A 15867-nucleotide genomic window follows, 5' to 3' on the forward strand; every position below is an offset into this window, starting at 1 on the left:
TGAAAAAATACCTGCACACAATAAACGAGGATACTTCACATTTTCCTATCTCCTCCTACGATAGTTGCTTTTAATAGCTGAAAACCGGTTGAACAGCTCGAGTACAGTATCATAATGTTGAAGACAGGCCGATTTTCTTTAAAAAAATACTATTTTGATAGATTTAATATACGTTTATACAAATGTATTGATTTGCGATGAATGGAACATTCCAATCTATCAGACTCCCAGTTTGTAGATAAATTTATGAGCCCATGGTTTAACACAAGTAGGTAAATTTATGGGCCCTTGGAGAATAAAACTTACATATAATATTGCAATACTTTGACAATATTGTAAATACTGTACATATTAACCATTTTGTTTGCCATTTGAATCAAAATTGTCTTACTGTGAATGTGGTTACTGTTAGATATATAACAAAATATACAAAGAACATTTATAACTGTGACTGTTACTGACAGTTGCTTCTCAGCGTTTGTATTAATTAATAATTATAAAAAATATAAACGTCGTAGTAGTGTATCGTTATATGTACTTTACTATTTCAATCGACTTTAACAGGGACAGTTTTAAAAAAGTATTATAAATCGTACTTCTTTACTGTAGTGGTATATTATCGATAGGCCTATAAAACATTTAATATTAAAACAATATTTCGTTACTAAGTGGATAGAGAATATATTTAAAAATTGTTCTTCCCATCCTCTTCCCCATCCCTCAACTCTTATATACAAAACACAAATTAGGTTTGTTTAAATGAGTTCAGATAAAACAAGGCCAACAGCCATAAGTCGCGTGCTAAAACGCATAGTGATACCGGACCGACAGACAGACCGACAGACCGACCGGCATAGTGAACTATAGAGTCGCGTCCACGCGACTAAAAATTGGACTCATTTTTAAGACAAGGCCTAATTCCCAGGGTGCTAATTTTACATAAATCATCGTGTCTATTTATTTGTAAACGGCAATGTACTATTGTACTGTGGTACGTACATTTTTTATGCTAAAATTACTGTGTATTAGAGAACTATCTAGTATATAACAATACAGTATAACCTTCAAGATGCAACCAGATTTTACATCTCCCTGATCCAACTGAGTGTCCCCTTAATAGGCGTGTCCTCTAAATGTGAGTTGGCCGCAGTATTTTATGAAAACAGCTGTGGCAAATCTTTCACTCTCTTCAACACAAGTTGCAAACTTGATCTTCTCTATTATGGTAGGCCTATGTGTTGTTCAACTAAATCAATTTACATTGACAGATTACAAATCATTGTTTTTCTGTGTTTTCAGTAATTATTGGAATAGTCCATTCTTTAGGAGGGATGTTTTCATCTCGCATCTTCCAAACATGAGGATTCTCTTTCCTTTTAAGTTCACGTTCTTGAAGAGCATTCTGAAATATTAATGTTGTCAATAACAACAGTTTTGTGTGCGTAATTTACATGTTAGATGTTAAAACATTCAAAATCATAAGTTCTAAAACCAATGTTAAATCTTGGCATATTATGTTATTATTATGAATACAAACACGAATAAAAAAATTAATATATTGCAATGTTATATTATATATAAAAGAAAGGTATTTTATTTCTGTTTTGAATGCAAATAAATAAATCAATCAAATTGAATTCAGAGTGGACTTCTAAACAAAGTGTTACAAAAAATTACTGAAAGGAGGATTTGAACCCTGGTTGTTGGATTGGTGAGCTTTACCTTAGCGTCTTCTGCTTGACTAGTCTTCCACTTCACTGCATTGATAAAATCCTGATTTTCTAATTCACATGTTGGTTTTACACCATATATGTAGTAGTGGTGAAACATATTCCCAAGTGCTGTGTTAAAAATAAATAAAAAATTACCACAACAAAATAATAAAGTAAACTCTCCCGAAAGTTGACAACCTGGGACTAGCCCAAAAAGCTCTCGCGAAATCTGTCTGGTTTTTAGCACAATCACCAAAATAAATGAGATGGTACTGTAAAAGATTCAAAATCTATATCTCAATTTATGTAATGTATCCCCACATAGTCCAGGAGCATAGTAAAATACTGTAATCAGAGTGTAATATTTGTATCATACGGCACCTGTATAATATGTTATTATGACGTGTGACCCTGTATCACAGAATTTGTCCATGATACAGTACAAACTATAGATAGAGCACTAAAAATTGGTTTTATACAAATATATATCAAAGTTTTATATGAATACAATATACAATATAATTATAAGGTACAAGTAAAGTTTATTAAAGAAACTTTAAACTAAACCAAAAATACTAACATACATTGACAATCTTTCAATTTGTCAGCATAATCTTCAATGGTAATCCTTGGCTGTGAAGTTTGAATAACAAAATATAATTTTAAGTTCAATATGCTGGAATGCTGGAATTCTTATATCAAAACTTTTTGTAATTTATTTATTAGCATTTCATGAAATGGTTTATGGACAATTCATAAATTAAATAGAATGGTTATTGAAAATTGGGGGCAAGATTATTACAGGTCCTAGATACAGTATGCATACTGACTCTCTCTAGTACTTGTATGTAATAGTATTGTAGACTTGGAATCTCGACCGGGCTCTATCAGCGCCCAGCGGCACCGTAGGCACTACATCGGCCCGCTAGCTAGTAGTACTAGGCCTAGCTAGGTAGCCTAGTAGTAGTAGTAGTAGGAGTAGGCTTGAAACACTCCTAGCCTAGCAAGTTTTGCTTTTATCTTTTTTCCCTAGTCTTTGAACTAAATAAAAACAGTACCAATGAAATTTGTAAAGTAGTAACTCACTTTCCACACAATATTTTTATTTGCTAACAAATTATGAGCACCTTTGCTGCTGCTGCTTCCGTCATCATCATCCATGGGCGCAGCCATATTTGTTTTGGTCACGCATCATTTGTTTTTGTGTGGTTTTTTTTACCGACTCGAGTGTGCAGCAGAGGCGGACGTGGCAAGTTAAAGGGCTATATTTTGGCTATTTATTGTTCGTATTATCTGTGTAATTTACTATCCTTACTGGCTATTTCCAGGGTAAGCTAATAAAAACAGTATTCATTATTTAGGCTATATTGAAAAAAATTGTTAATATTGATGAAAAATCCTAAATATTCATGTTTTTATCATGGCTGTCCGATACCGGGATCCAGCTTGTTGTATATAGTCTAGCTAGGTCTACGCTATGTGGGTAGGACGACAGTAAAATAAAGTTTTGCAGCATGCTCTGTCCCTGTATAATTAACCGGTTCACCTGACAATGCTCGGCCTACAATCAACCAGTCTGTCAGTACGTGCCATAGCCAACATACATTTCTCTTAGACTCCAGTGATATGCCATTCATTGATGGTGAATTTGTTTTTTTAAATGTTTTTTTTTATGTTTTGACATTTATTTTGCTTTTTATATCTAGCCTAGGCCTAGGGACAGTAGTCTAGTAGGCCTAGACTAGTACAGTACTACTAACTATAGGTAGTAGAGTGTGTAGTTGTATTAAACTTAGGCCTATAATAATAATAATAAGTTATGAAATTAGAATCATCTGTTTGTGACGATAATTAATACTACTGTATTATTTCAGGAAATAAATATGTGAATGGCCATGGGGATATGGAATCAAAGTCAGATGACGTTCCAGAACACTATGCAAGAGAAGCCATTGACCTTACAGCCACCATCGATGATTCATTTGATCTATTGGTTTCATACGATACAGATATAGAACATTGGCAAAAGAAAGATTCTGAAGCTACAGGGTTAGCTGCATCTTATCAAATCGATAGTGAACAATTAAAAACAGACCAAAGACCATTTGTGCCTTATAAGAAAGATCTGAAGCTAAGTTTGAAACCAGAAAGTTGTGTTCAAAGTAGCAATTCTCTGGAAAACCCACATCTTCAATATTTATCTCATCGTTTTGTAGAAAATCATATTGAAGTTCCTCTTCAATTTGAAAGTGTACAGACTACAAGGAGGAATCAACCACTTGAGTCTTCTCAAAGCTCCACTTCCATTGAAGATTCCCTTCAGGAATCATATCCAGTTCTAGTAGATTCAAAAGTTGAGGATTTGCCTATTCTTCCAATTGATGATCAACAGATAACACTTGCCTCATCAATAAGAGAAACGCTTGAGGAGATTAACCTTCATCGTGCACGGAAATCTTTCCAAGAACAGAGAAATAACCAATCTCAACAATTAAATTTGATACCTCTTTCTCAATCAGAGCCTGTATCGCAAACTCTAAACAGGGGTAATCAGGATTCACAGTTAGATATCCAAAGAGAACGTCCAAAAGTGTTGTCTGTTTTGGGAAACGATCGTATTGATGCATCCGATTGGACAACAGCTCGGTATTTACGAATTGTGACACCTCAACGGGACACTAACTTTCATTCAGAACGTAGAAGAAGTCGTCAGACGTCCTTGGGACTGAGCGAGGGCGATCCATTTGACGAGTACGTAACAGGGGCTGGTGAAATTAATCTTCTTGAAAGTCCATCAGAAGACTCTAGCTTTGAACATCTTAGGCTTCAAATTGGTGGCTCAGAATCGGAACTAGAGGGATCTATTTCTGAAGATCCCCCCAGTTTAGATCGGATATTATTGTCTGATAGAGAAAAACTTCTTCAGGCTTTTGCGGAAGATAACCTGACAACCGTACCATCCAGTCCTGGCAAACAAGAGATACACCGTGGCCAATCAATTAACAAGATCAATAAGGAAATTAGTGATCTTGAGAAAGAAATAAAGAACCTTGTAGTGGAGATATATTCTGGTAGAGAACCTGGTTTCCTACCTCTTCCAGGGTCAGCGTCTGGTATAGAGAGCCCCCAAGGATCAAGAACTGGAGGAACCCTTTCACAGCATTCTGCTGACATTGGTTTGGTAAATCCAGAGCACAACATACCTTTGTACAGTTACTCTAAAAAAGGTAAAAATGTATACACCGTAACATTGCTAATTTGCTAACTTTTGTTTTTTACAGGTAAATTTTAAAATACATACAGTAGGTACTGTAAGAAACACCACCTACAATCACCATTATAATTTTCTCCCCTCCCCAATTTGAAGTAATTTTCATACATATTCAAGGATTAGGCAATATCTTGAAACATTTTCAAAAGCTTCCTAAATAATTGTGCAGAAACAGGTTAATGATTAAACAAAATGTACTGCAGTAAACTGCAGTAGAATAGACGCGCTCTACCTTTTTTGTGCTGTGTATAAATTATTCAGTAAATATGGTCGAAACGAAGCTTATCGGAAGAATGGATGTATGGTACAGTAAATACAATAACATTAACAACTAATAAAATCATTTGTTTTAATTTTATTCAAGTTTTATAATGAACTGGATCAGAAGGATTAGTGGTATGATGAATGCAGTTAATCCATATTTAAATAATTGTGGTTATTTTAATTTTTTTTTTAATCAGTCATGCGCTAGAAAATATGTTTTTGGTTGTGGGAGTGGTTACATTTGACTACATTTTGCTTTCACTATTGTTCAATTCTAAACAAACTCAACCAACCTGAATAACCTTGATGCAGTGTTTGATTTTACTAAGCTGTTTGTTATATTAATATCTATCTACAAAATAATTAATCTCACAGTCAAGTGAGATCAACATAAAGTCAACGACAATGCAGATACAGATTATTTAAAAAAACATTCCATGCTACTGTACCATTGTTGAGTTTGATTCTTAAGTTACATGCTGTACCTGTAGTAGTGCAGCATGAAAGTAAGTGGAAGAATTCCAATGAGATTTTTTTTAAATAATTTTCATTTGTTATCAGCATTATTGATGAGCAGTTTTTTCAACCCTAAATTTATTATTTAAAAATTATTTTATGTTGTATTTTTTTTTAAAGATTTTGTTGGTGAACAGTTGCTTTTAATGATAATTTTGCTTATAAATTTATTATAAATGTGTTTTAACAGATCAAACATGCTTACATTGTTAATTTTTTGTTTTCTGCTTTTAGGCATAATGAATTCACAACCAAAGACACCACCTCTTTCATCCTCAACCCAGGATGATATACCAAGTCCAACTTCATCTCTTGGTGATGTTAAAGTTGACAATACTGCAGAAGCAATTGCTTTACAGAAGTCTGTAGTTGGTAAGGTCAATGGTTACATTTTCAGTGTCTCCCCACGAGAACTTGGTTTTTATTATGAATTTTTACAGTTACTCTCCTGTATCAGGCATGCTTGGGCTGACTCAAAATGTACAGTATGTTATTTCCGATAAAATTACGTAATTTTATGGAATACATAATGCAATAAGAAAATAATCTTTGAGTAACATATTTGGATTCTGAGCTGATTAAGCAATTCTTATGTACAGCAACCATAGTAGAACATTATAATAACTGATTATTAAATTCACACAGTCACTGTATTATTATTTATTTTCAGGTAATTCACAAGTCACGCCTGCTTCCCCCGAACAAATTGCTGCTGTTATTGCGCAAGTTCAAAGGCAGATGAAACAACAATCTCCTGTATCAAAGGCAATGACCAACAACCAAAGTAGAGAACATGCTTCAGAACCAACAACTATCCACACAGGTGTGGCTCCTGTTGGAGCCCACTCGATGCAAAGGAATTTGATTCCAACCCCTATAGTCAATGGGGTCACACCTCCTAAACCAGAAGAAATTAAACGACCTCTTGCCTGGCATCCACCAACAAATCCACCAGTAAATGGTGAGAAGAAAATCGAAAACACAGGTGATGGTGCACAAATAAACAACTATGATAGTCCACCTAAACCGGTCACAACAGTAAATCGACCTCACACTTTGGTGGGACAGAACACAACTCTTGCAATCCGAGGTGCATTTGGATCATCAACTAATAACAAAAATGAACCTGTATTATTTCGCAGTCCTGTGCAGTCTGTCACTCGGAAAACTATTGGAGCTGTGCAGAAACCTGAAAGTAAGAAGGGGAAGAAGAAACTGAAAATGAACGGAGATGTAGAAGGAATCAAGAAAAACACCCAAGGTGCTGTAGTGACTGTCAAAGCATCGGGTGAGAGTAGTGCTATTGTTGGCATGAAAGACATGAGTGATGGTGTTATTATTACGCAAGAAAATATTAATATAGATTCTCAGAATATGAGGTTATTCAGTGAAACGGATCATACTTCACCAGATACTGTTGTAAATACTTCAGTGTCAAACCCAGATGTTAAGAACACCAGTACAGGGCCAAGTACATCTTTTCTTGGATCAATTCTTCCATGGAGCAAAAAACAACCACCACCACCTATTGAAAAAACAAAATCTGACCCCTTGCCAGAAAAAACTTCAGGAGATAAACACCTTAACTCAAGTTTTTTGGCTAAGGGTAATGAGCAACCAGATGAAAGTGTTGACACGGGAATGTTTCATCCTGAAATGACACCTGTTTCAAGTTCAACACCAGTTAAGATGCAACCAGACATTGTTCATAAATCTCCAGATGTTCGAAAAGAATCGGAACTACTTCTGCAATCGTTGCAAAAAGAAAAACAACCAAAACGAAAGTTAACACCACCTTCAAAATTAGACAGTCAACTATCAAACTCATCAGCAAAATCAGTTGATATTGTGAATGCCCACATGCCTTATACAGTTAAAAAAAGGGATCTTAGTAAAATGCCATCTACATCGTTGCATAAAGCAAATAATATTGCACAAAAGCCTCGAAGCGAGTCTGTGACTAGTGTGAATGAGTGGAATGAACATTCAGATGATATCCAAGCAGTCTTGCAAGAAAAGGCAAGACTAGAAGGTCAGTTGGAAGCATTGTCAGTAGAAACAGCAAGTGCTCTTGCTGATAGAGCTAGACTTCAAACCCAGATTGCTGCTTTAGAATCTCAGGTACGCAATAGCAATCATCATTTACAAACAGCTTTGCAAGAAAAATCTGAAATACAGTCTGAATTTGAAGCTATTGAAATGAATCGTAAATTTCTGGAAGAGAGTATCTCAAATTTACATACAAATATCGAAAGTAAAGAATCTGCTTTGGAGACATTAAGAGAAGACTTAAGGTCATCGCAAACTTCCAGCCTTAAGTTCCAACAAAAGCTTGGAGAGATTCAAGCAGAGTTGCAACAACGTGATGGTTCAATTTCCAATCTTCAAGATAGGTTACAAGAAACGCAACAAGATTTGAATAACGCTATAGAAAACAGAGCACAAGCAGTTGCCATTCAAAAAACATTTGAAACAGAATTAAGGTCAATGAGTAAGACTAAGGAATGGCTTCAGGAACAGCTTAAATTTGCACAAGAAGCTAGAAGCAAACTTCAAGGAAACTATACAGAAGCTCAGAACCAACTGGTTCTTCAGGGAGCAAGTATGGAAACCTTAAAAACTGAGAATGCACGCATACGACAACAGCTCTCGGAAACCCAACAGAAAGCACTAAATGAAAAAGAGCAGATTGCCAAACATCTAGAAACTATAGAAGCTGATATGCTTGCAAGAGAGGCAGCATTTATGGATCTTCAAAAAGAGAAGGTTGCTGTTCAACAAGCAGTTGCCACAAAAATGGATCAGATTCAAGAAGAAAAACATAAATTGTCACATATCTTTATCTCTACACAAGATTTAGAGCAGCAACTTGAAAGAGCACAGAGAGATCTGTCTACTAAACAGGTGGCTATGTCAGCTCTTGAGGAGCAGAAAAGAGAGTTGATAAGAAAGTTTACATTAACACAGGTATGTTTGATTTAACTCTGAAAGCTAGTTAATTTTCCTAGAGTAATAGGTCGAGTCTAGTAATAGAAAATTCTTTTTAAATGTGCACAATAATTTTGACAGAAAATAAAAATCTTCTCTTGTATTGAATATTATACTTTGGTTTGTTTTTGCAGGAAGCAGTAAATACTCGAGACCATGAACTGGACACGCTACAACAACAATTTGATGCTCTTGAAAAGCGTCTGAAAACATCACAAACTGATCAAGCAACACAAGGTGATGAACTTCACAAGTTGAAAGTTGAAAAACTTGCGCTGCAATCTGCTCTTGCCACTGCTAACGATGAAAAACAACAGTTTGATGAAGCTATACAGAGGCTGAGACAAGATATGGTTATGGTTGAAAAGGGATTCAAGCAAATGAAACAAGAACTTGGTGAAAAAGATGGCCAACTACAAAGTGCACAACAAGAGAATAGTTATCTTAAAGAACATATACAACAAATGCAACAACATTTAGCAGATGAACAGAAAAATGTGGAGAGTGTTAGTGCAGAAGTTAGTGGTAAAAACGTGGTGATTGATGAATTCAAACAAACAAAATCGCAGCTTGAGTACGAAGTAGCTGCATTGAAACAAGAATTGCAAAAGAGTCACATGGCTCAGAAACATGAAATAGAACTGAAAAATGCTGCACAGATAGAAGGACAAGAATTATCTGAAAAATTAATTGCAGCAGAGGAAAACTTGCAAGAAGCTATGAAAGAAAAGGTACGGATTGAAGGACAGTTAGAGATGATGGCAAGTGATCAAGAAAGAATGCAGAAACTTGTGGCTGAACATAGTGCTTTGAAGCAAAAGCTAGCAGAATCTCAAAACACAACACATAGAGACTCCGCTGAACAGGCTGCAAACATCTTAAGACTAACATCCGATCTTAATAGAATACGTCAAGAGTTTAAGCAGAAAGACAATGAGAATAAAGCAACTATTGAACTACTTCAGCGACAACTACAAGACTTAAACCAAGAGAAACAAGCAACTGAGAACAACCTTGCTGCTCTCCAAACAAAAACACAGCTTGATAATCAGCAAGAGAAGGAACAGTTAGCTGCAAAATTAAAATCTACAAAGGATCAACTTAGTAACACTCTAGCTACAAAGAATGCTCTTGAAAGGGAGCTTATGGAGTTTAAAGAAGATTCTGATATGGAATTGGATGCCTGTAGAGAAAAGATTAATCAGCTTGAAGAAGAGCTTACAGTAAGTTACAGTATTTATTGTTGCTATCCTATTATGGTTTTAATAGTTTTAGTGTCTTTCTTTTAGTAATCAACTAATCCTTTTTATTTCTATCAAATGTTAGGCGGCTGACAAAGCTCTTGAAAATCAAAAGAAGATTACAGCAGAAAGTAGAAAGTTAGCACTCGACCTGGAAAGAGAAAGAGGCCGATTAGCTGGTAAGACTATTTTTAATTTTAATTATACAAATAATTAACTGGAAACCACTACAATTCTGATCATCTCTAGTATTTGATGACTTTTTTTAAAAATGTAATGTGCCCAAATTTGGTAGTGATATCATCATGTCCATATATGGGCGGATCACATTGTTTTGTCAAACTAGTGTAGACCAAGCTTTACATTGATCTAATAATTTTGTTCAAAGGTGTCAAGCAGAGTCATGAACATCTTAAAAGTCACGCAAGCGCTCTTGAAAATGCTCTTGCTCAACAAGAGTCATCGTTGACTGACTTACAAGATGAGTTGCACACTCGATCCAGTATGCAGCAAGAAGATGCAACTAAGAATAAAAAACGTTTTGTAGAAACTCAGGAGAGTTTAGAAAGGGATCAAGATATTATCAGACAGCTTAGAAAAGATGTAAGTTTGTTTATACTCTTTATATTCAAATTGTTATTTATTCATTTATTCAAAATGGTAGCTTCAACATCAGAAAACAAATAACCCTAATATCCAGTTGGTTTGTATGAACTAAAATTGTGTGGGTTTTTTTTTAAAGCTTGGTAATGAGAGGTCGTCAACAGCAAAGTTAAAGAGAGATTTAGAAGACACTAAAACAGAATTTGAAATCCTTAAAAAAGATCTGGAAACAAGAACATCTGAAAATGCTGCAATGCAAAGTTTGTTGCATAAAGAAAAAGAGGTATGTACAGTTTATTTATATTTCTGTTGTTTCACTCACAGGAAAACATATGTTACAATAGAATTTGAAGCTAGGAAACTAAAAAACATCAACCACCAAGCGACAAACAAAGTATTTTATGATTAAAACAAACAATATTTGTTATTATAGATTGAAGAGAAACAAAAGAATGCATTGGATGGAGCTAGGCATGATATCCATAGGACTCGAGCCAAACTAGGACAATTGGAAAAACTACTACAGGAGCAGAATGCCCAAAACCCTATACAACAAGATACTATCAAGGTACTGTATGACAATTCTTAGAATCACTTTAGGTTAGACTTTGGACATTGTTGTCGCACTGACTTCGAACAGAGTTGAGTTTTGATTTATTTCTTGTGGTATTTATTATAGGCATTGAAATGGCAATATGAACAGAAAGTGTCGGAAGTAGAGGGAATGAAAGAGCAATTGGAAATGGCCGAGGAACGTCAACAAATTGAAATATCCAGCATTAATGCTGCCCTCAAGGTAAACATTATTACATTTTTTTAATGCTGCCCTGAAGGTAAACATTACATTTTAGTAATGCTGCCCACAAGGTAAACATTTATATTGAAGCGAGTGAGTGGCCGAGCGGTTAAGACAGTGGAACCGTAATTACGTAGCCATAACATCGGCACGGGTTCGAGGCTCACTCGCTCCATGGTTCTGGTGGTAGAACGAGTCTTCTCGGATAAGGACTATAAACCGTAGGTCCAGTGTACACATAGCTCATGCACACTTTAAAGAACCTAGTACACCTTTCGAGACGAGTAGGTGGTTACCCCGGTGTACTAGTCCACACAAACACAGCCACTGTCACACACAGCCACTGTCACACACAGCCGCTGTGCAAATTGGGACTTGGCCGTTTTAGAGGTGCTTACCACCTGTTGGTCCAGATCCTTCACTAACTGAGTTAGTGAGAAGTCGAATAAATAGATAAAATATACATTTTATTAATGATGCCCTCAAGGTAAACATTTATAAATTTTATTAATGTTGCCCTCAAGTTAAACTTACCTTTTCATGATCCAAAAAAGACATCTATGGGAAAATTTGTGATGACAAATTAAAAGAATGTTTTATAAACATATTGCGTAAATAGTATTAGTATTTACTCCTTATTTACCTACTAAAATATTCCAGGTGGCAAGAACTGATTTGGATGGTCTAAAAACAGAGCTAGCAACTACTCGCAAGGACAAATTTTCATACAAAAATAAGTTGGCTGAAGTAAAGGCAGCACTGAAGGCTACAGCTCAACAAAATAAGGTAACTTATTATTTTAACATCATTTCAATGTATAAAAATATTATGTATTTCACTAATTTTATTCAACAAAGTGTCAAATCACACAAACAAATAAATATCTTTGAATGGTATTCATAGTGGAGCTGTAGCTTGGTGGTTAACATACGTGCCTTCCAATCTCAAGGTTCAGAGTTCAATCCTGACCTAGTGCTAGGGTTGTAACTCATGACCCATTCAACTCCACTCCCTGAGCGTCAAATAAGACTTTATAGGCACGATAAATTATAAAATATAATTATGAAATTTTTAAAAAATAAATAAAAAATAATGATAGTTAATATTCATTCATTAAATCTTTTATTTCGGAATCTCTGGTCCATAGAAAGTAAAAATTACATATAAATGAAATAAATATTGTTTATATTAAAAATAACCTTTTTTAGCTACTGAAAGCTAAGTTATTAGCCAAAAAGAACCTAGAGAAGAGAGCGAAAGCAGAAGCAGAAGCTGAGAAACAGAAACAAAAAGAGCAGCTACAACAAAATCCAAACCAAGAGAAACAACCCCTGGTACAGAAGCAACTTGAGCCGATTCTCTCATCTGCATTCGATGATATAATAATACCAGAAATAAGTTATGATGTTGATGCTTTGATAAGCAGTGAGGACGTAGACGCTGCCACGGCTGAAAAGAGCAGGTGAGAGGTTATTATGTATTAAGGCAATTGGATGGTAGTATTGTATTTACCAAAATGTCTACTGATCCATGACAATCCAATGGTTTCCTTCGAACCTTGGTTCTAATGAAACCAATTCTAGATGATTGTTGAGATAGCAGAACATCTTTCAGATGAACTGAAACAGATGAAGCTGTAATTCCATGTGCAACATAAGCCATGTGAATGTATTACTTTTTTAAAGTACAGTGAACGCTCCAAATATCAGATTCTCTAAAAACCATAAAATCTCCCAAATCCAAATTTTTCTTGTAATAATAAGAGTTGACCTTCTAAAGACTTTAACAAATAGAAAAATGTAAAATAATATATTTTTGAATATTGTTTGTTTAATAATTTTTGTTGTAGACCATTGCAGGCATTACAGGGATGTCTTCAGAATCTTAAAGATCAAATGGGTCAATTACAACATCAAATGGATGACCATACAGTTGCTGTAAATTCATCACAGCAAACATGGAAGTAAGATAAAGCAAATTACTTTGCCCTCTGGAATGGTCATTTAGCTGAGCATCCAGCTGACCTCTTTATCCTGTTAATTGGCTAACAAACCTTTTATATACATATCTCCTTCTTTGTAAATATATGTATATACATCTGAATTAACACAAAATACAAATACATTGTAGACATACTGTACCAGAAAGTTCTCCCAATACTTAGGCCAAACAACATATTCTAATACACAACTTTTGTTTATTTTCAGGGAAGTGAAAAACAGTCTGACAGGGGTGAAAGAAGCATGTATGAAGCCTAACCAAAAGCAGGGGCTTAGCCCATCTAATACAATGCAACACAATTCTTCTCCTTTGCCAAACCTACCCAATGTTTATAACCTTTAGAATACACAATGTTATATATTAATTTTATGAATACCAAATTGTATAGATGAGAGGAATAAACTACACTATTCAGTGCTTCCAGATATATGTCTTGTTTTTATAAAGAAAATGAAAATGGGAATAAAAATAAATTCATCTAAGGTTCTACAATGGAGGTATAAAATAACATAATTATTTTATACCTCCATGGTTCTACCTATTGTACTGGTTAACATTGTACCAACTTTCTGATTTAAAAATGAATTTATTATTATAAAAGAAAAACGATTATAAATAAATTACATGATGATGATTGTATCAACTTTCTGATCCCAAATGTTGTCTCTCTCTGTCTACACTATCAAACAAGTTTGACGAAAAAAATGCACAAATATGGTAGTGATATGCTTAAATATGGTAGTGATATGCTTAAATATGGTAGTGATATCACACCATCATGTTCATATATGGGCACATCACATTATTTTGTCACATAAAGTTTGATAGTGTAGACAGTGCTTAATTGGATGTATGTTTATAACTGTTTGTACAGCACAATTGGTAAGGTTTTTAGATATACTTTCTTTTCATACTATTTAAATGTACGGTGCTTTTAGATTGAGAATATAAATAGGTTTTTTGATCTACTCCGGCTTTCTTTATTGTCAGTAATCTGCAATGTACAGTAGCCATGCAGTGTTTTGCTTTAAAATAATATAGTTCATGCTATTATAATTTGCATAGTGCAATAGACATATACATATCTAGAACAAATATTGATATATTATAAATCATTAAGAAATGTTGATTTTATTTTACAATTTAGAATGCATAATTATATTCTAAAAATTCATGATAATTACAAAAATATAGCGTAATATATGGAGGCAGTAAAGCAACCATTTACGGGAAGAAAGATATTGGAACAGTAAATTTGAAATTTCAAGATGATGCAAAACTTGCTGTACTAATGTTTATGTTTAATATTAAAAAAAAGTAGATGGAGTTTTTGGATATTTGTATGTAATTGTTATGGACCAAACATTTTAATATAAAATACCTTGAAAGACATTCAAAATGTTTTATCGGGGTGTTGCATGATATATGTAACATGAATTTTGATAAACAGCAGCTATACTAAATTCTAATTAATACCTGTCTATGTCTGGTTTTTAGAATTGATGGGAGTTGTTTACATAAAAAGAATAGAATTCTGGGAATACCATTTTGAGAGAGTTGATTCTGTATATAGTATATTATTATGTTTGGTTTTTGTATGGTCTCATAAATTGAGAACCTATACATGTCTGTATCTATAGCAACTAAAAATGCATTATCTCTATGGAAACAAACAATGATGTGTAAAAAAACTCTTTAAAAAAAAAAACTCACAGTGTACCACCGATATGTACATTTTTGCTCATATACAATTCTGTTTTATAGTTCATTTTTATACATATCTACTTCTTTCTTTCTGAAATAAAGATACTTAAAAATAAGTTGTTCATACGGATGTTTTTTGTCTCAATACTTTATCATCTACAGTATATAAATCACACGTGATTTTTATACTTTTAAATACATTGTTAAAAATTGCACAGATACAGTAGATAAATTGACTAGTATATTCTGTTAAAGTTTCTACATATTAATACATTTTTAAAATACTTGTAATACTTAAAATGTAACAAAAGAAACATCTCCTACAATACTTATGCTGGTACCTAAGTGACAAAGAAAAGAACACAAAACAATAGGTTCAACCATGGAGGTATCTAATTTTATAGGTCCATGGTTCAACCATCTCCCTGTTTTTAAACTACTCATATATAAAAACACAAACCTTATTCTAAAATATATTTACAAATTACAAATAAGTAATCATAACTCTTACGTACAAAAATGAAATGTTTTGGACTGGTAGTTCTGGAGTAAATACAATTTTTGTTTAGAATCTAAATTAGACGAACTCGCGAATGATTCGATGACTTTAGAAATGTTCTCCTATTCTTTAGCACTAGCTGATTTCGGTCAAGCCAAGTCACTGTCTCATTGTATAGGGGTGTTCCAACGAGCACTCTGAACCAATCAAATTACTTTTAGGTTGTTAGAAAGCTTGATTGGTCATTATTGGACAGCCATCGTAATCGGACA

At 34.1% G+C, this 15867-nt stretch overlaps 2 protein-coding genes across 2 annotated transcripts; one reads left to right on the forward strand and one right to left on the reverse strand.

Moving 5' to 3' along the window:
* Positions 1-2892, reverse strand: LOC140043365 (synaptic plasticity regulator PANTS-like). Its single transcript, XM_072087866.1, has 4 exons — positions 2799-2892; positions 2297-2345; positions 1723-1841; positions 1-1402 (listed from the first exon to the last, which is right to left on the reverse strand). The coding sequence occupies exons 1-4, from the start codon at positions 2883-2885 to the stop codon at positions 1277-1279; spliced, it is 381 nt and encodes a 126-aa protein (XP_071943967.1). The 5' UTR covers positions 2886-2892; the 3' UTR covers positions 1-1276.
* Positions 2893-2960: 68 nt separating this feature from the next.
* LOC140044534 (uncharacterized) lies at positions 2961-15126 on the forward strand. The gene is made up of 14 exons (XM_072089089.1): positions 2961-3041; positions 3587-4939; positions 5998-6135; positions 6434-8730; positions 8886-9974; positions 10078-10171; positions 10381-10595; positions 10735-10878; positions 11029-11163; positions 11275-11391; positions 12052-12177; positions 12600-12853; positions 13241-13354; positions 13599-15126. The coding sequence occupies exons 2-14, from the start codon at positions 3616-3618 to the stop codon at positions 13732-13734; spliced, it is 6183 nt and encodes a 2060-aa protein (XP_071945190.1). The 5' UTR covers positions 2961-3041; positions 3587-3615; the 3' UTR covers positions 13735-15126.
* Positions 15127-15867: the final 741 nt, after the last annotated feature.

The sequence above is a fragment of the Antedon mediterranea genome, chromosome 3 (assembly GCF_964355755.1).
Source record: "Antedon mediterranea chromosome 3, ecAntMedi1.1, whole genome shotgun sequence".
Classification (NCBI taxonomy): Eukaryota; Metazoa; Echinodermata; class Crinoidea; order Comatulida; family Antedonidae; genus Antedon; species Antedon mediterranea.